We start from the raw sequence: 20,059 nt of genomic DNA, 5'->3' as shown, positions 1-20,059 counted from the left end.
TGAGAAAATATGATTATGCTTTAGCATGAATGAATTGTAATCTGCCCACATGCTTGTATTCACCCAATCATAGTGAAGAGTATTGCATCTTTAATTTTAATGTATGTATTAAAAGAAGCGCCAATATGCTGCATTTCAGGTTGAGAAAGGCAGCTTGACTGCCGAAACGCGTCCCTGTAATGTTCATGTGTATGCTGTAACCAACGCAATAAACGAGAGAACCCCCACAGTAATGAGTGCTGGCTCCTCAATCAGATACGGTTGGGGAATTTTCCTTTACATTTCTAAGCGCTAGCCCCACCTTTAACGCACCACCAGCGATCTGGCAGCATATATATATATATGTGCGGCGGGGAGTTGGCTTTACATGACTTAACGTTAAAAAAATTCACTGAAAAAAAACAAGGTTAAAGTAAGGTTATAGTTAGTTGAAAATGACAGCTAAAACATATTGTTTTAAATTAGCAAAACCACTGAAATTCACCAGTTATAGTTATCTCAAGTAACCTGTGCACTGAAAATTACCCCACATATTACATCACTCATGACGTCTTCTATGACATCATTGATAATATAAATGCAGTAAATGATTAAATTATTGATCAAAAATCTATGCATGGCTGGGGCGTGAGTTACTGTTACCTTAGGGAATGAGCTATAATATATATATCTATATATTGATGAGAGATTAAAGAGCTAGAGACCAGAAAAGGGCGCACCAATTCAAATTATGCAACCTCCCTGCCAAACACAAAACATAAGGAATTCGAAATAAACCAACTATTAAATGGGAGCACCCTTAAAAACTATTAAATGGGAGCACCCTTAGAAACTATTAAATGGGAGCACCCTTACAAACTATTAAATGGGAACAACCTTAAAAAATTAAAACAACTTGGCGAATTGGAAAAGAGGCGGCCGCCTCTAACAAACATACACGAAGGTGGTGATCCAGCAGAAACACATGCAATGAAAGAGTGACGCTGTACAGACACATATGGGCCTGCGTGACTAGACGAATGAGATTTGCTTCTGAAATCTAATGCTACCGTAGACAGCCACGGTCAGCCAGACAGACTATAAGGTTAAAGGTGATACAAAAAGCTCAGAATGAGCTACAGAACAAGCAAAAAATAATGCAGCAAATCTTTTCCATCTTTGTACCCAGGATCTGAAACTATGTCCCTGCATACATCAGGACCACCTCAACCATGCTCCAATTTAGGAAAGAGTTGAAGACTCACCTCTTTCGAAAACACTACATCACAATGCATTAACTATTTATAACCCAGCTACCTTTCTTATCACGCTTTGACTTTATGGCTGTCTTCTCATGATCATTATGACTTTTCTCATCTAGGCATTCCTCTTTTTGAGTTACGTGGGCTAATCAATCAAAAATGAATGTGTTTGATTAACATAGAATGCACGTTTAGTTTATGTTACTTTTCCTTGCAATGTGATACTCAAGATTGTTCTAATATATTTGTAGTATTCATTCTGCGCTGACTGCGCTGTTCTGGTTTCAAATAATTACTATTGAGCTATAAGCAAAGCTTCATGGAAAGCTGATAACGGTGTGTCTTATTTGTTGGCATTATTGGAATGAACACAGTTTTGCAGAATAAAACATTCAACAACCACTAAAGGTTAAACAAGCTGAGCACACGGGGTTAAGTAGGAGGCAAAACCTTCACAGCAGAGGACAGTGAGGCAGGATATGCAGAATCGCATCACCCCCCCACTTTAACTTTGAAAATAAGCCCTATTGTTCAGAGAGGTAAATGGGCATATGGGTGTGAACATCTATAAAACTCAATTAGGCTTTCTTTTCTTGCTAACATTAGTTTAGTCAATAGAAGTAGGAGGATAAGGGTGGAATTGCTGTAAAATCAAAGAGAACAATTCATGGACAGAATGCTGAACAATGTAAAACACTCACCCCGAGTACAGAAATCCAGGCCTAAACCAATACTTTTGTTGCTCACCATGCCATTCCAGTTCGGACCCAGCCATATGCAAATCCGTCTTGACCCTGCTCCCAATGGGAACAGTCCAGCCCGAACTACCAGGACAGTTCCTCCCTGGACTAGAAACAAGCAGTGCTTAATTTGAGCCGTTGGTTTCCGGTGCTCGGCACCAGCACTTTATTGTTGGCACCGGCACTTAATTGTCAGTACTGGCATTTATGACAGCTGCCACACGGTGGCGCTGTTTGTATAAATTAGAGATGAGTAGAACAGCAATGGTTTACTAATTCAGTATGCATTAAAAACAATTAATATCTGCTGCCCAAGCTATTTTTATAGATTTGGGGACCTGGAATAGGCTGAATTATCACACTTGTAGTGTGCTGGTTAGCAGTAGCTGTGTGGGTACTGTCATTGGCAACAATGATAGTCGCAATGGGTGGTGCAAGCTGCAGAGGCCTCCTGGCTAGTGCACCTATTGTTTTTACAAATTAAACACTGGAAACAAGCATCCTGGGACTGGTTTTGAGGTATCACCCCTCATCAGCCAGGTTAGCTTGAGTCCAGTGGATTGGTGATCACAGGACCCTTGTCTGGACATACCCTTCCCACTCTAGGTTACAAATGCAAAAGGAACAATTGAGGGACGGGATGCTGATCAATATCAAACACTCACCCTCAGTACATGGATCTGGACCTAAATCCCTCATTTTATTGCTCACCATGCCATTCAAGTTTGGACCCAGCAATATGCAAATCAATCTTGACCCTGCCAGGACAGATCCTCCCTGGACTGGAAACAAGAATCCTAGGGGTGAGTGGTTTAAAAGTTTTAGCACTCCGTCCATCATCTTGTTATGTTTGCCATATTCACCCTAAGTGCCCAGGGCTATGACCAGATGTGGCTCCCTTGCTCACTGTGCCACTGAATTCAAACTGGCCTGGCTGATGAGGGGTGATACCTCAAAACTGGTTCCAGGATACTTGTTTACGGTTCAGGGAGGACCTGGGCTGGCAGTTTGGGCTAGACTGTTCCCATGAGAAGCAGGGTCGAGATTAATTTGAATATGGCTGGGTCCAAATTGGTATGGCATAGTGAGCACAAGAACAATGGATTAAACCCATATCTCTTGACTGGGGGTAAGTGAGTCCATCATCTTGTGTTTAGAGTTTTTCTTGTGATGTACAATTTTAGCAAACATTGCAACTGTCTTGTTTTGACATTATTGTAGTTACAATTCATATTGTGTGTACTAATATAGGGTATGAGTTGAAAAATAAATCTTTAAAATGTATTCATCATTTTCTAGTGTCTTGAGTATGCTATTCCTTAATGACAGAGGGTTTGGGTTCCATTAACTATCACTGTAATGTCTCATGGAAATTGATCGTCAGCTGAAAAGCATCTCACTCAAATATTGCTTAGAGTGTTAATGGGCGTTTGTGGTTGAACTGGTTTTCTGCCTCGGTTTGGCACATTTACTGAGTCCTTAGTGTCAATGGCCTAGAAAATCGTACTCTGTTCTAGAGTTATCTACAAAAAAAATGTACATTTTGGTTCCCAACGTGGGGCACAAATTGTTTTGGATCCTTCAGTAATTTGAGAGGGCTCACTCAAGGAACCACGTATTAAAGTTAGCGGAGACATCAGTTGTAATATAGGGTACCTCCTTGAACTTATGAGTTCTTTCTATTATTGCAGACTTTTCAGGCTCCTTACTTATAAGAGTATTCAACAATTTTTGATTTCTGTTGTTTGACTGTCAAGTTTATCAAATCTGTTTGCTCACAATTGTGGACGCTCCTGTTCCTATAGAGGTACATTTCTTGGCAGCAGTCATACAACATCCCATTTAGTGGTCTCCCTAACATTCCCTCATTCTTAGAACACAACCATTATTCTTTCCTACCACAAATATATTGCAGGCACTGGGGTAACATTGGTGTTAAATGCATATGCTACATTAAAAAAAATATTACTTGTGGTTGGACTTTGATGCTGTAGATCCGAACACTGAGAATTTTTATACATACAGAGCTGCACCACTACTTTCTAATTCAAAACTCTATCATGACTTAAAATTCCTGCTAGGAAACCAAGAACACCAAGCATGATTTGATGGTCATCTACCCCAAGGTAGTGCAAAACGTCAGAATGGATCCTTCAGGTAATGAGGAGGCTACCTGGTTCCTTATTGGCTGGATGTACACTATATCCTGATACAGCAATGCTGACATTTGCAGAAGTAAGGCAGTTACTAACTCAGATTGTGGGTATCTACAGGTGACTCAGAGAGTATCTTTTACAAACAACTGCCAAAGAAGCAGTTGCCCCTGAATTGGCATGTGTGCAGTACAGGCAGTAACTCCACAGACTATTAATGGTTTCATGGACAAAGTGCTCACAAAGTGAGATGACAATCTATTCTGGATTGCTCGTAAAACCAATCGATTGGAAGTGATTTATCTTCATGTGACAACTCAGGACATGCCTAGAATTGTCTTACCCTTGGGAGGTATCACCTGCAGAAGAGTTTAATAATTGGGGAACAGTGTTTGTGAGTTTTGATACTACTGTGCATGGTACAACCTCATTTGCTGCTTCACAAGAAGTGTTAAAACAAGTACAGACTGCATCTATTCTTGAGTTAGGGATACAATTAATGGATCATTTGAGAAAGTCTCCTTGTTGCATCTGGCCCTTTTTGCAGGTTTATCCCCAGACTTTTTGCCTTTTGCCTCCTATTTTTTCTGACCTCTCTTTGTTGGCTTTAGGACTCTGGGCACTTTACCACTGGTAATCAATGTTAAAGTGCATAGGCTCTCTGTGTAAATTGTGATTATGATTTGTTATGCATGATTGGCATATTTGATTTAATGGCAAGCCCCTAGTAAAGTGCACTGAGTGTGCCCAGGGCCTACAAATCAAATGCTACTAGTGGGCCTGCACCACTGATTGTGCTACCCACATGAGTAGCCATGTAGCCATATCTCATGCCTGCTGTTGCAGTGTCTGCAAGTGCAGTTTTAAACTGCCATGTCGACCTGGCAAGTGCACCCACTTGCCAGGCCCAAACCTTGCCTTTCATCACATGAAAGGCACGCTTAAGGTAGGCCGAAGGTACCCCCATGGTCAGGGTGCAGTGATTGTGAAAGGTAGGATATGTACTGGTGAAATGCAATAGTGATATACTGCCAATTTAGAATTTCACTATTGCAAGGACTACCTCTCCCATAGGTTATCATTGGAGCTGCCTTGTAACATTTTATAAGTGTAACTTTCAATTGGGAAGAGCGAGAAATTTTGAGCTTGGGTTCTCTGAGCTCAGAATTTAAAAACACATCTTTTAGGATAGGTGTTTTTAAAATTGTGTGCTTAAAAATGCCCCTTTTAGAAAGTTGGCATTTTCTTGCTTTACCATTTTGTTCCTCTGCTTGCCTGTAGAATTAACATCTGGTTTAGACTGACAGTGGAGTTGTTTATACATTCATTCTAGACAGTCACACAAAGGGGCGCCCTGCATATCCTGAATGCCCATCACCTGGCTGATGGCCCTTACTGAGCTAGAGCGGTGGGAGGAGGTGTCACTGACACCTGAATAGGGCTGTGCCTGGCATCTCACAATGCTGCCTCCACCTCCAGTGAATCTGGAGCAAAGATAGGGGAAGGCAGGATCTGTGTACTACATAGACTATCCTTTTAAGTATTACTACTACAAAGGCCATAAGGGCATAAGTATTGAACCTATAACCTCAAACTTGTAGAACATTTCTGGGTCAAGAGGATTCTTTGCTAAGAGCTAGAGTTGGAGTGCTGTCAATAAAAGTACTGCCCCTTTGCTGTGTTGCTTTGCTAGGTTGCCCTGCAGGGGCTGCTTCTGTATTAGAGAGAACAAAGACTGGACTTTGCTTTGGTATCCTGCTTAAGAAGATTCTCCAAGAGCTTGTGTGCGCTTGACTCCTGTTAAGAAGTCTCAGGACCATCAAAGACTTCACCTGCAGCATCCCTGAACTCCACTGTGGGAGTTCTGACTTGCCACAGTGGTGCCAAATCCAGTGCTTAGGCCTTTAAGGTGGTTCTGCTGCTTCTGCACTTAAAAATCCACGCATCGCCTTTTCAGCACCATTTTTCCCATCCCAAGCTTGCCGTGCACTTAAAAACAAATGGTACACCGCTGTAAGGCTGAAAAATCGACTCAGCCCCTGCCACGGCCTGAAAAATCACCACAGTCCAAAACCAGTGCACCATGTTTCTGACGTCTGAGACCCACGCTCTGACTCCGATGTAGGCCCTTCTGTGTGTCTGAAAGAATCGACACACCACCAGTCTGCAGCTGAAAGGATCAGTGCAGCGCCTGTTTTGCTGTCGCATCGACCTCCAACACGTCCGGATTTTCACGCATCACACCTGTGTACCAAAAGTTTCAAAGAATCGCCCCCAGAAAGAAGTCATCTCTGGAAATCGACGCATCACTTCTCCTCCCAGTCCAAAATGGACACAAAACTTCTCCTGTGTGCAGCAAAACGGACACCTCCATTCCCCAAAGAGTCAAGAACCGACACATAGCTGTGTTTTCTGAGGCTTTCCACCTTTGCGGCTCTTTTTCATCTTGGATTTGGATGCATCAAAGGTACTTTATGCTAAAATCAATGCATCCACCATTGAGTTCTATGGACATAATTGCTTAAACGTTTTCAAAGTCGTTTTGGTCTTGTTTAGTTTAGATAAAGATTGGTTATTTTTCTAAACTAGTGTGGTGTCCATTTGTAGTATTTTCAATGTGTTACTGTGTGTCTTATATGTACAAATTCTTAACACATTGCCTCTGAGATAAACCTGACTACTCGTGCCTAGCTACCTAGGGAGTGAGCAGGGGTTATTTTGGGTGTGTTATCCCCCTATCCTAACTAGAAGGAAGGGTCTCTACTTGGACAGGGTACAAGCCACTGCCAACTAGAGACCCCCATGTCTAACACTCCTCAATAATTACAAATACTATTCACTGAGAAGCTGCAATTCTGGCATTCTGGCATATTTTCAAATGCACCAGTCTTTGACCCCGCACAGAGCTCGGCTGTCTACTGATCAGGTACACGCCACAGAATGAATCCATCTATATTTCTCACACACACTATACTGTCTCACACACAGTTTTATTATATATATATATATATATATATATATATATATATATATATATATATATATATATATATATATATATATATATATATATATATATATATATATATATATATAAGTCAATCAGGTTGCCCAAGGTGAGGAGGCCGCCCAGGGTTCCATTCTCATAACCACGAGGGCCCCAGCAGAGTCCGCCTACGACCATCCACTATGCGGATGGACGCATTTCAGGCCAACCGCCCTTCTTCACAAGCCTCAGGAAATGTAGACACAAGACAACTATGCTGATCGGGAACACCTGCTTTATTTTAAAAAAGTCCGCCCTCGTGGGCGTGTCTTTAAGCCACTCACTGCAACAACATCACATTGCCTTCTGGTATTAGCAGTTCAAATCAGTTGTATTACCTCAGTGGGTTCATGAATAGTGCCATAGTTCAAAATCCCAACTTTAAAATCCCAAGTGGGTTAAATGGATAGAGTAAGGTGAGTCCGCTAGGTTATGCAACCCCCTCGTGTGCGAAGAACTCTGCTCTTTTGACGCCTGGAATCCCCAGCGCTTGGATCCGCTAGTTAGCGGCGGGCCGCCTCGCGACCGAGCCAGGCCGCTAAACATAAGTCAATCAGGTTGCCCAAGGTGGGGAGGCCGCCCAGGGTTCCATTCTCATAACCACGAGGGGCCCAGCAGAATCCGCCTACGACCATCCACTATGTGGCTCGACGCGTTTCAGGCCAACCGCCCTTGTTCACAAGCTTCAGGAAATGTAGACACAAGACAACTATGCTGATCGGGAACACCTGCTTTATTTTTAAAAAGTCCGCCCTCGTGGGCGTGTCTTTAAGCCACTCACTGCAACAACATCACATTGCCTTCTGGTATTAGCAGTCCAAATCAGTTGTATTACCTCAGTGGGTTCATGAATAGTGCCATAGTTCAAAATCCCAACTTTAAAATCCAAAGTGGGTTAAATGGACAGAGTAAGGTGAGTCCGCTAGGTTATGCAACCCCCTTGTTTGCGAAGAACTCTGCTCCTTTGACGCCTGGAATCACTGGCGCCTGGATCCGCTAGTTAGCGGCGAGCCGCCTCACGACCGAGCCAGGCCGCTAAACATAAGTCAATCAGGTTGCTCAAGGTGAGGAGGCCGCCCAGGGTTCCATTCTCCATTGCAACCTCCGTTGTCAGTGGGAGCCCTGGCTCCAGACATACCACAGGGGAGCAGCCCTATTCAGGTGAAGGTGCTACTCCTCCCACCACTCCAAATGCAGACCAGGCCTATTCATCCCAACCCTGACTCATCAGACTTCTGGAGCCGCTGCCCCTCTCCAGACCCTGTCATCCAAAAGCCAGACATGCAATACACAAACCTAGCAGAGGCACACTGGATGGTTAGATAAGAAAATAACTACTTTCTAAAAGTGGTATTTTCAAACACCGAATGTAGAAATCACCCTCACTGAAAGATGCACTTTAACATTCTGAGTTCAGGCATACTAAACTGTACTTTCACATCTTGTTCCTAGGGTCAGTTATGTTTGTAACATGTTATAAACAAACTCCCCATTCTGTCCTATGGGAACAGAAAGCCTTGCATTAGTGAAAAACGAAATTGGCAGTATTTCACTATCATGACATGCCACACACATCAGGGCATGTCCTATCCTTCACATACCATGAACCCTTCCCACAGGGGTACCTTGGGTCTACCTTAGGGGTGACTAATATGTAGAAAAGGGAAGGTTTAGGGACTGGCAAGTGTGTGCACTTGCCAAGTCGATATGGCAGCCATAGACTGCACACAGGCTCTGCAATGGCAGGCCTGAGTCACATTTTACAAGCTGCTTCTGTGGATGGCACAATCAGTGCTGCAAGCCCTTTTGTACCGCTTTGTTCGCCATAAGTTGGCAGGGTATGCTCAGACATGAGTCCCTTGCTCACTTTGCCACTGGATTCAAGCAAGCCTGGCTGAAGACGGCTGAAATTCCAGAAACTGGTCCTAGGAAGCTTGTTTCAGGTCCAGGGAAGGCATGGCTTGGCAGTTCGGGCTGGACTGTTCCCATGAGGCACAGAGTCAGACTGATTTGCATATGGCCATGTCTGAACTGGGGTTGCAGAGTGGGCTAAAGAACGGTGATGGATCAAACCCAGATCTGTTGACTGGGTGTGAGTGTTTGATTGGTTCTGATGCTCCGTCCATCACCACCCCCTTTTGTACCGCTTTGCAAGCCCAACAGCAGCATGTGATTTAGAGGCCCTGGGCACACATAGTGCACTGTACTATGGTCTGACAAGTAAATCAAATAAGTCAATCATGGAATCACTAATCTATAACAATAATTTACAAAGGGAGCTTTTGCACCTTGGCACTGAGCAGCAGTGGCAAAGTGCCCAAAGTATCTAAACCAGCAAAAATGGAGTCCAACACACAACAAAACACAGGAAGTAAAGGCAAAAAATGGAAGGGAGACCCATGCCAATGGTGCCAGGTCTAACAATCACTATGAGGGATTGAAAAACGGTGGCTACAAAGCTATGGAGAACATAGCATTCTTGTTGAGTTGACATCGAATGCAATATCTCTGGGTTGCAATCTGGTTTGGCACCGCAGATCGGCCACCATTTGATTACTTTGGCCGAATCTGCTTTTGTCCAATAGTTTATGATAGAAAAGTCATGTTCTTACAAGTTGCTTTACCAATTAGTAGATACTCTTGAGCAAGTTCCCATTCAGCTGCCTTTGTGGCTAATGTTGATTTAATGCGGCAAATGTTGCTTTTCCAAAATACCCCTGCTTAGTCTTCTTTTTTGTGTGTGAATGTTTTGTAAAACTAGAACTTGCTCACCCACACAGTAAGTTCCATTCAAATAGAACGCTTGTAATAAATGGCAAAGTTTGTTATAAATGACCAACAAATTTAAATAAAAAGTGTTCCTTACACGAATTAAGATAAAGAAGAATGAGATGTCCAATATCAGGGAGGTGTACTTGGCAGGGCATTTTTGTGGCTTCAATAACTCACAGGGAAAGCCACGGAGGTGCAGATTTGGAATACAGATTTTTGAGTATATAATATAAAGTAAAAATATATTTTTATGTATCATTATGAGCATTTTCAGCTCCTTTACTGAAGGCTACAATTAACCTGTTATAGCTAAACATATCTGCATACTGTATCTATATAAAACGCACATATCTAAATTGTGTATTTATGTTCCTTAAAAACGATCAGCAGAGTCTATGGCCTGCACTCCCCCAGCAGAAGACCAGTAGCGGCCGGTGGTGGGATTGCTGCGGGGCGGTGAGGCAGGCGGGTGTGGTGTGGAGGAGGGTGGGGCATAGTAAACTATGGAATACGGCCCAACGGAGGTAAGTAAACAAATAAATAAATAAAACGAATTTCGTTGCACGCGCTGCATCGCATTTGGCAATGCAGCTTGCGCAATGAAATTGGTTTCATATATTTATTTGTTTACTTACCTCTGTTGGGCCGTATTCCCTACCCCCACTCTGCTCCACCCCCACCCCGCTGCACCGCCTCGCAGCACTCCCACCACCGGCCGCTACTGGTTTGTTACTGAAAAATGAAAAAAAGTCTATGGTCCTGATGCGCTGGAGATTTTATCTAAGTGTGTGGGGATCATTTGTGTTTTATCCTGGTTGGTCCTGGCAGTCGTGAACATGGAAAATGTGTGTTGGAAGGACGTCGCTAAGTAGGGTAGACCATCTGACATATGTCGGAGGTCTACCCTAATTAGTGGCGTCCTTCCGACTTGTCAATGGTCCTGTAGCAGACAGGTCACTGGTCGTAGGTTTTCAGTGGCAGAGCCGGGGATAAGTTTCCAACAGCAGAGGCCTGATGCTTCACCGACCTCTAAATGAAGTGTATGACCCACACATTTAGGAGAAACCAGCATATGCTGCACTTTGTCAGACACTAAATATCCACTAAACTCTAAATTGACCTGCTAACTTTTATATCAAAATTACTGAAGGTAAATACATCAAGGCTTCTACATAGATAAAAACAGTAGATAATGCTTTCTTGAAAAGATATGTGCAACTTAAAGCAGTTTGAGAAGCTACTGCACAATGTTGAGCTTTGCTGCCTCAAGCAGACATTTGTAATGCTATCAAGGTGGGAAAATAACTAATAGACAGGCTGGGAAACTTGTATTGACATAAACACATTCTGTTGTGTCTTACTAGCGTCACAAGGATGTGGCTACCCTCTGGCTGACAAGACTGTCCCAGTCCTTATTGAATACTGTCTTCACCACAGTAAAACAGTAGTCACCTGAAAGTTCAAACTAAACCAAGTGCTGGTGACCCTGGACATGGGTAACAGCATTGCTTATCTACTATACACACCCAAGTCAACTATTAGCACTGTGCTCAATCTGCCACTAGTCCACCACTGATTATCATTCTTAACAATACAACGGGAAATAAGTAATAGAGATTAGAATTAAAATTGGGAGGGTCCTAGAGGTGAAATGATAAAGTGGTGAGAAGAAAAAAGGAAGCATGTAAACATATCATATCCATTCAAAAACACAGATCAATCTTGGCTGTTTTTGTTCATTTTTGTTTCCTTTGAATTTTTAGTGGCTTGGCAAGACTACTTGTATTAAAACCCATCATTTGTAAAAATAAAACAACATACATTTTAGCGACACATCAGTAAAGTATGTTAGCATATTACCATAAATTTTAAAGGCATAGATTGCTTTAAGCTCTCTTGGAGCCATCTCACTGAGCACGGAGAACATGTCGACAAAGTCGTTGAAGCTGAGATTCCCCTCGCCATCTTCTGAGAAAGCCTGGACGATCCTTTCTTTGAAGGGATTTTCCTGCATAAAACAGAGGCCACTGTTTAGTACAACACAAGAACTAGTCCACTTAAGGCACAGAGCATGCATTCATTTTCATTATTTTTTGTATTTCTAGTATTATTTTTATATAACACTCATGCTGTCTAGAGGCTGCTTCAAAACACTAAGCAAAATTCTTACACTCAGGTCACTTATTATGGACCTTGCATAGTATCTCATAATGTGTTAGTACAATAATAACTTTTATTTGCAATATAGGATGGGAGAGGATGTGGCTTAATGGCTTTGAAGCGGGGGAGCCAGGTTCGAGTATGGCGAGAGGCTCACACATTCTATGATTCTGGGCAAATCATTTAATCTCCTCATGCCTAAATATTAAAGGGGCGGCTCCTCCACAATGGCATAGGAGCGTCGCCCCACTGGTCAGTCAGCAGTCTAGTGAAAAAAAGAAAGACTGCTAACTGATTGATGCCGAGATGGGCATAGCAGGGAGGAGTGGCAGGCGCACTGTAAGTGCGCATGTCTGTTTGGCCGGCCGTCTTAGGCCAATCAAACAGACATGCGCACTTAGGTTTCTCCAACCCAGCTGTGCTGCACAGCGGGGTAGGAGAAACGTCACAGGCACCTAGACACTCGCTGAGCTGCAAACCATGCCGCTCAGGCCAATCGTGGCACTGTTCGCATAGCATGAGAGCAGCGCCAGCATTGGTGGGAAGCCTCTGCCCCAGTGCTTGGCTGTTACTCGAGGAGAGCCTGAGAAGAGGACAGAGGCAGCCGTGTACAGAAGTGCGATTAAAAAAATATATTATTCCCCCCCTTCCTGCCCTCCCCACTTGTGCCCGTCTGTAATGCAACTGATGCTCATGTAAAGCTCTCTGATACCTCCAGTTCGAGTTCGCACTATATAAAACTGAAACAACAACAAAAAAGAACAACCTGTAGCAAATGTAATAAAATGGAAGGAAAATCACCCGACAAAAAACGATTTAAATATTTTATAGGTTAAAAATAATTCATTAAAACTAGTTATCTATGGAGTAGGGCGCCGATACGATGGTATGCTCTTTGGTGAATACTTGTCCCTCACACAGACATTTGCGGTTCGGAATGCATGAACTGTGGACTATCACTATCCTGCCAGTGGCTTCAGCTCTGAATCTGGTCTTAGCTCAGCGGCATGCCGAGGGGGGAGGGGGGAGTGGGAGGAGGGGTTAGTTGGGGTAGGGGGATGGGGGGCTGGGTGAGTTCCAAGCTACAGCAGTTGATCGGAGAGATACCTATTAAAAGATTTCATTAACTCCTACTGCCAGATGGTGAAAGAGGCGCCGGGGATTACCCCCCAATTTGATTACATTTCCCCATGGTAGGCGGGAGTTCCTTTCTTCTTTGCTTGCAGTTGATTGGTGCTGCCTCGTGGTACTGTAATATCCTACTCAACACTAAGTTTGTACTTAATCTGACTATTTGCAGCTTTCTTTGAGTATGTGTATGTGCCTATGTCTTTGGATAACTTAATAAAATTTGTTTAAAAAAAAAAAACATTAAAACTAGTTATCTACACTAAAATAACTTGAAAGGGGACAAAACGCCATGGGTCCTGATGCACCAAAGACTCTGTATTCGCCAAGCCAATGCAACTGAATCCACAAATGCAAAGTCAAGTCGCATGTTAGGATGGCAAGGGGCACCCTCTCCCACCCCCCCATCCCTCCCACCCCCTGTGAATTCACAACAGTATACACTATGTTTTGTAACTGTTTTTGCAGTGGAAAGGTGCGAAACGGTCAGTGCCTGTAAAGAGCAGACAGTAACCATCTACAAAGTGCATTGCGAATGCTGGAATGAAGGTCTGCTGTCCCGTGCAGGCTTCCGTCCCAGCATTCATTAATCTACGCAATAAATCATAAACCAAAAGCCGCCACGCTGATATTAATGTAACTGGTGATTTGCGACTTATTACACACAGTCCCTTTTTGAGAATCCCTCACCACACAACGGGTGGTGCTTGTTGTGTTAAAGAAAAGAACTGCGTTTCAACCAACTTCTCTGTGGACAAGGCACTCTTAAAAACTTCAGTACCGAGACTGCGGCTAAAAAGACCACGAGCAAGCTGGTTGTTTAATTTATACTGCACATAAAATGTTGCTCCATCTCACACTGGACCAGCATTCCCCAGATTCAGACGTAGTGGAACTGCATAATCACAAACCCAGGCACAGAGCTTTATTTTCTTATGAAGTTCCTATTCAGATAAAGCTAGTAAGATTTTCAGTGTTTTTCTCGGGAGACTGCCAGACGCTGCCAGCAACACCCATTCCCACTGTAGAGTCGCGGCCCGGGGCCAGGCCTAAGCTATGTAAACACGAGCCAACGCACCAGTTACGTTAGTGGGGAGCTCGGAACTGAGCCACGCCCAGAGCCCTGGGCTTTTTATTTATTCATTCACGTGGTCTTGCCATCCGCCGAGCCCACCCTTTATTGTGTCCTTCAGGGGGGTGGTGAACTAACAGGACCACCCCTACCACTACGGGAGACGTGGACTGTTCCACTGTCTCCCGCAACATTACATTCCTTCTTTAACAGGAGAGGCAAATTAAGTGAACATTGAACTTAGAACATAAACTTAAACTTTCAGTCCCGTGCACCACATCTTGGGCGAAATATAAGAAAACCGGAACAGTCTTACTTGGATACTCTTTGCAGCTGCTCACTCTGGCTGCGACCAGACCCACAGTCACCGACTAGCCGCTGGTTACATAGTCTTTGTACTTCTGGGATGGTTTCGGACAGGGCCGGAGGTGATATCTGTTCTGACTGTTCCGCAGCTGCAGATCTGGTGGCTGTTCAACCAGATTGCTGATGGGGGCTGGGCTCTGGTCACCACCAGAACCCTGGTCTTGGACTGACGCAGGTATCCGATTGGTGGAGATGTCCATGGTGGCTGGTCGACCAGGTCCGGTCGCATCGCTGTCAGGAGTTGCGGATCCATCACGTGGCATCCCGTTGCACCACACGGACCCTGGGATATCGCCCTCGTCACTGGGTGGGATTCTTTTGAAGAAAGACACATTGCGGGTAACTGTCTCTGGTCCTCTCTGGGCTGTCACCATGGTGCCTTTTACAGCCGTGACAGTCCAAGGTTGGAGCTCGAACGGCAGACGGAATTTTCCACCCGGGTGCCGGTCTTGCATGAGCACCTGGTCACCCACAGCAATGGGGCTTTCTCTTGCGTGTCTTTTCCGGGACGCTGCTTCGTTGGTCTTCCCTCGATTGTAGTCTGACTGATGGAGGATTAGCCGTTTCCGCCCACACCGGAGGATGGGGGATGGTGTCAGTGACCGTCCGGCCGAAACACAGTCGACTTGGGGAGATGCCGGTGGTGCAGTGAGGGGTGAGCCGGTACTCCCGGAGAAACTGGTACACTGCTCGTTCCAGGTTGAGTCCATCGGCTAGGGCAATCTGGATCGTTTTGTTCAGTGTCCGCATTAGCCGTTCCACTTCGTCATTGGCTTGGGGCCACCTCGGACTGATTTTGCGGTGTTTTATCTTGTGGGAGGCTAAGTAATCGGCCACCTCCGCGCTGGTGAATGGCGGTCCATTGTCGGTGCGGAGTTCACCGAAGAACCCATGGGTGGCTATTACCTTCTCCAATTTAGGGATGACTTCGCGGCAAATGTAGAGGCAACAAATTCAACTTCTGGATACCTCGAGAAGTCGTCGACTACCACAAGCATGTGCTTTCCTCCTGGCAGACTGCCAAAGTCAGCACTCACTCTCTCCCATGGGGCACTCGGGGCTGCTTCAGTGATGATCGGCGCAGGTTTGCTTGGTAGACTCGTGGCGAGGCATACTGGGCAGTGTTGTACCAATGACTCTATTTGCTGGGCCAGGCCTGGGAACCAGACTTTACTGCGAAGCCTGTTCTTCGATTTGACGATCCCCTGGTGCGCGCCATGGGCGAGAAGGGCCACTTGTCTGGTGAGGCTCGCAGGTAGGACAAGGCGTGGGCCTCACAGGAGGCAGCCGTCGGCTGATGCAGACAGTTCATGACGGACTTGGTGTAGTGATTTCAACGTTGCTTGGGCCGCCGTGGTTCGCAGCGGTGAAGGAACCTGTAGGATTCGCCAATTCCCTGAGGAAACTGCTTGTATAGCTATTTGTATGCAGTCATCATCCCGTGTGGCAGTTATGACATCTTGCAGGGATATCGGGAGAGGCCGGGACCGTTCGATTACCATCCGCACGTAGTCTTCTATGGCGGCAGCTTCAGCAGCTTCCGGAGGAGTGGCTGGCCGGGCGTGCCTTGACAAAAAGTCAGCTGGATTGCGGGTGCCCGGTCTGTATTCTACCGTAAGCTGGAACTCTTGCAGCTGCAGGATCCATTTCTCAATCCATGGGGGAGGGCGAGACGAGGAGCCTTGGAAAAGCGGAACCAACGGTTTGTGGTCCGTGATGACTGTGAAAGGATGGCCGTACAAGTATAAGGGAAAGTGGCGGCACCCCAGAGGATCGCAATGGGCTCTCTCTCAATTTGCGAATACCGCTGCTCCGTAGGTGTGAGGGTCCGCTGGTGCCCACTCACCACAGTCTTGACGTTGCGCCAGGACAGCGCCGAGGCCTGTGGGGCTGGCGTCGACCACTAGCTGGGAGTCATGGCGTGGATCAAAATAGACGAGCGGGGTATCCGCGGACAGGGCGGCCTTCGTCTGCTGGAACGCTTGTTCTTGTTCCGGACCCCAGGTCCAGTGGGTGGTGGCCTTTGTGAGATCTCGCAGGGGGCCAGTCAGATCCGATAGGTTCTTGATAAAACGGCCACAGTATGTGACCATACCTAAGAAGCTGCGGACTCCTGATACTGACGTGGGGGCTGGTGCCTCCTGGACATCCTTCACTTTGTCTGGGTCTGGCCCGATGCCCTTGTCTGAGAATCGATATCCAAAGAAACTGATGTCTCGGCGTAGGAAGTCGCACTTCTCCCTGTGTAGGGTCAACCCACAGTCTCTAAGGCGCGTGAACACAGCGTTGAGGCGGATGAGGTGGTCTCCCATGGAGGGGGCGTGCACCAAGATATCATTGCTCACATTGAGCACCCCCTCTAGTGCTTGCAGGACGGTCTTGATGATATTTTGGAAGACCTCGGCTGCGCTGGAGATTCTGAAGTTGAGGCGTTTGTAGTGCCAGAGACCTGCATGGGTGGAGAAAGTCGTGATCGGGCGAGTGTCCGGGTGGAGAGGGACTTGACGGTATCCTGAGAGGAGGTCCATTTTCGAGAACCATTTCGACCCAGCGAGTTCGCCTATGATGTCGTCGACTGTGGGCGTTAGGTGGCGTTCTCGTTTGATGGCGAGGTTCAGGATCCGCATGTGAATACAGATGTGGACTGCGTCTGGCTGCTTCGGCTTCTTCGCGACCACAATGGGGGACACCCACGGGATGGGGGCGCACACCCGTTCAATGATTCTGGCCACTTCCAAAAGACGGAGTTCTGTCTCGACCTTTGGGAGAAGATGAAAGGCAATCCTCCTGTGCCTAAGGGCAACTGGGGCCACAGACTTGTCTATGTGCAATCGGACTGCTGGGCCTTTGAGGCATCCGATCCCTTCGAAGAGAGGTGCAAACTCGGTCATCAGGCGTTCCAGATCATGAGCCCGCACAGGGAAGGCAAAGTGGATGAGGCGAAGATCTTGTGCGGTGCGGCAGCCGAGTAAGAAACCTGACCCTTCTTGGGAGACGTAGATCTTGGACTGTCGATGGACGTGGTTGTGAGAGAGATTGGCTTGGAACACGCCGCATATTCGGAGTGGGGTGCGGGTCTCGAAAGCATACACATGGACGTTGGTGCTGCGGAGAGCCGGCAGGTTGGGTAATAGCATGTAGATGCTGACAGCCATGAGGTTGATCGTTGCTCCAGTGTCGATGAGCGCTGCCACTGGATGATCCTGCACGTTGATAGTGCACATGGGCGCTGCCTGCGGGGAGGCGTAGAGAGCGTGTAGGATGTGTACCACATGCACTGTTGTGGCCTCATCTTCGTCCATATCGCCGCTTGAGGAGTCATCTGGGAGGGGCTCTAGTGCTCGTACCTGTCGTGGTGGGCCTTGGAAGACTTTGGAAAAATGGTTGACCTTTCCACACGCACTGCAGGTTTTTCCTTGGGCTGGACAGGTGCCGTCGTGCGGGAGCGGGCCTCCACACCATCCACAGAGGCGAACCTTGAAGTTCTGTCTGGAGCTTTGGGTCGAGGGCCTCCTGGGTCTTTGTCGTGGCCCCCGGGTCTCAGAACGAACGGCGCAGACTGGTTCCTCTTTAACGGCCACCGTAGCCTTGAGCTCCAAATGGGCCGCCCTGGCCTTGGACAGTTCCTTGGAGCGTCCCAGGGTCAGGATGTCGTCCATCGGCATGTTGTGTTCCTCTAGGACGCACTCGCGTAGCTTCGAGGTGCAGCCTTGAATGAATTGCGGATCTCATCATCCTCATCAGGCAGGGTGCACGTGCTGGCTAACTCCCTGAGGCGGGTGTAGAATACGTCGACAGATTCATCAGGGAGCTGTTTCGCCTGGCAGAGGAGGAAGCGCTCGTAATCCGGATTGGCGTACGGCTCAAAATGCGCTGTGATGGCGTCGCGCATCGTGACATAGGTCCTCGGGGGTCCAGCTTCGCGGACAGTCTTCGCAATTTTGTGAATGTCCGCACCACCAAGGTGGAGTAGCATGGATCATTGCCGTGGGGCCTGTAGGTCCGCAGCTTCAAAGAATGTCTCCAAACGCTCCACCCACTCTTTCCACCGCGCAGCCTGGGAGGGCGGTGGACCGGTAACGGTAAAGGGTTCCAACGACGGGATGGAGGTCATGCTGGCGCAGCAGAGGACGGCTGCAGGGAGGCAAAGGAATCACTCAGCCAAGGCAGCAGGGCGCAAAGACTTCCCCACAGGATGTAGCAGCGGATTCGAGCTGCGTAGCAGAGAGATGGGGCGCAGGCCGGCGCTGGCAGAGCAAGAAAAGGCGACAGGGGCCCAACCAGAAGCGAGCGATAGGCGCGTGCGCCGTGGGCATCCAGGATCTCTTCGCCGCAGGGGCAGTGCGGCTGTTTCACATGACAGCCTCTGGGACAGGAAGAGGAGAGAGGAGGTACCAGGGGGGCAGCAGACCTCTTTGGCAGGCAGAGCCAGTAGTTGGGGTCTTCCTGAGAGGCAGGGCCACATGACGTGCCTGCTGAAGCTTTTAGGGTCGAGCAAGTGCAGCTGGACGGCCAGAAGGGGGCAGCAGGGAGGCACAATGCTGCAGGTGCTGGGTGCTTTCACCAGGGCAGAGCCACACAACGTGCGTGCTGACGTCCAGGGCGGTGCAGTACAGCTGGAGGGCCAGAGGGGGCAGCAGGGTGGCGCTCTGACACTTACCACAACATCCAGAAGCCATACGCGCCTGCCTCTGCACCGGACGCTTCAGGCTCATTCACAAGTGCACTCTTCCGGGCTTCGCGCCCTGGGTGACACACCGATGGCCTAGCGGCATGCCAGGGACCTTTATAAAACACCTTTTATAATTTTTATACCTCTCCCCCCTTTATTGTGGTGATTCCAAACAGATACCTTTTTGTGGACCATGGTGCTGAGCCAAAGGTCAGCTCCTTGGCAAGCTCACTGGGGTCAGTGAGCCTACCATCAATAAGATGTTGGTGCAGATCTGCAAAACAAAGACTGAGCATGTGCTCTCTTGCCACCAAATTGTACAGCCTGTCATAATCTTTTACTTCACCGCCCTTCACCAAACCATGCAGTGCCTTGCAAAAGTAATCTACACAATTCAGCAAGAACTTTCGGGCAGCTTCTGCCTCTCCCTAAACTTTTGCCTATACTTTTCTGGGGTGAGGCCATACTTCCTGACAATGTTGTCCTTCATGGGGGGTACCTCATCCTGTCCCCCTTCTCAATGGCTAGTAGGGTGTCCCTACCTTTACTAGGCATGTGCCTCCAGAGAATGGCTTCCCAGTCCTTCTCAGGGACGTCTGAGTCTCAAGCGTAAACTCATAGGCTTCAAACCACTTGTCAATGTCATCTCCCACAGCAAGGTTAGGCACCAGACCCTTTTGAATATGGACTCTTTTGTCTCCAGACGGCA

At 46.9% G+C, this 20,059-nt stretch overlaps 1 protein-coding gene across 1 annotated transcript in view; it reads right to left on the bottom strand.

The window, feature by feature from the left end:
- Nucleotides 1–20,059, bottom strand: part of CIB2 (calcium and integrin binding family member 2) — a 489,646-nt gene that overhangs the window by 74,995 nt on the left and 394,592 nt on the right. The window contains exon 4 of the mRNA XM_085646306.1: nucleotides 11,813–11,960. Within this exon, the coding sequence (XP_085502432.1) occupies nucleotides 11,813–11,960 (148 nt within the window). The remainder of the gene's footprint in view (nucleotides 1–11,812; nucleotides 11,961–20,059) is intronic.

This window comes from Triturus cristatus, chromosome 3_1, assembly GCF_964204655.1.
Source record: "Triturus cristatus chromosome 3_1, aTriCri1.1, whole genome shotgun sequence".
In the NCBI taxonomy this organism is placed as follows: Eukaryota; Metazoa; Chordata; class Amphibia; order Caudata; family Salamandridae; genus Triturus; species Triturus cristatus.
This window is presented reverse-complemented; position numbering and strand designations above follow the sequence as displayed.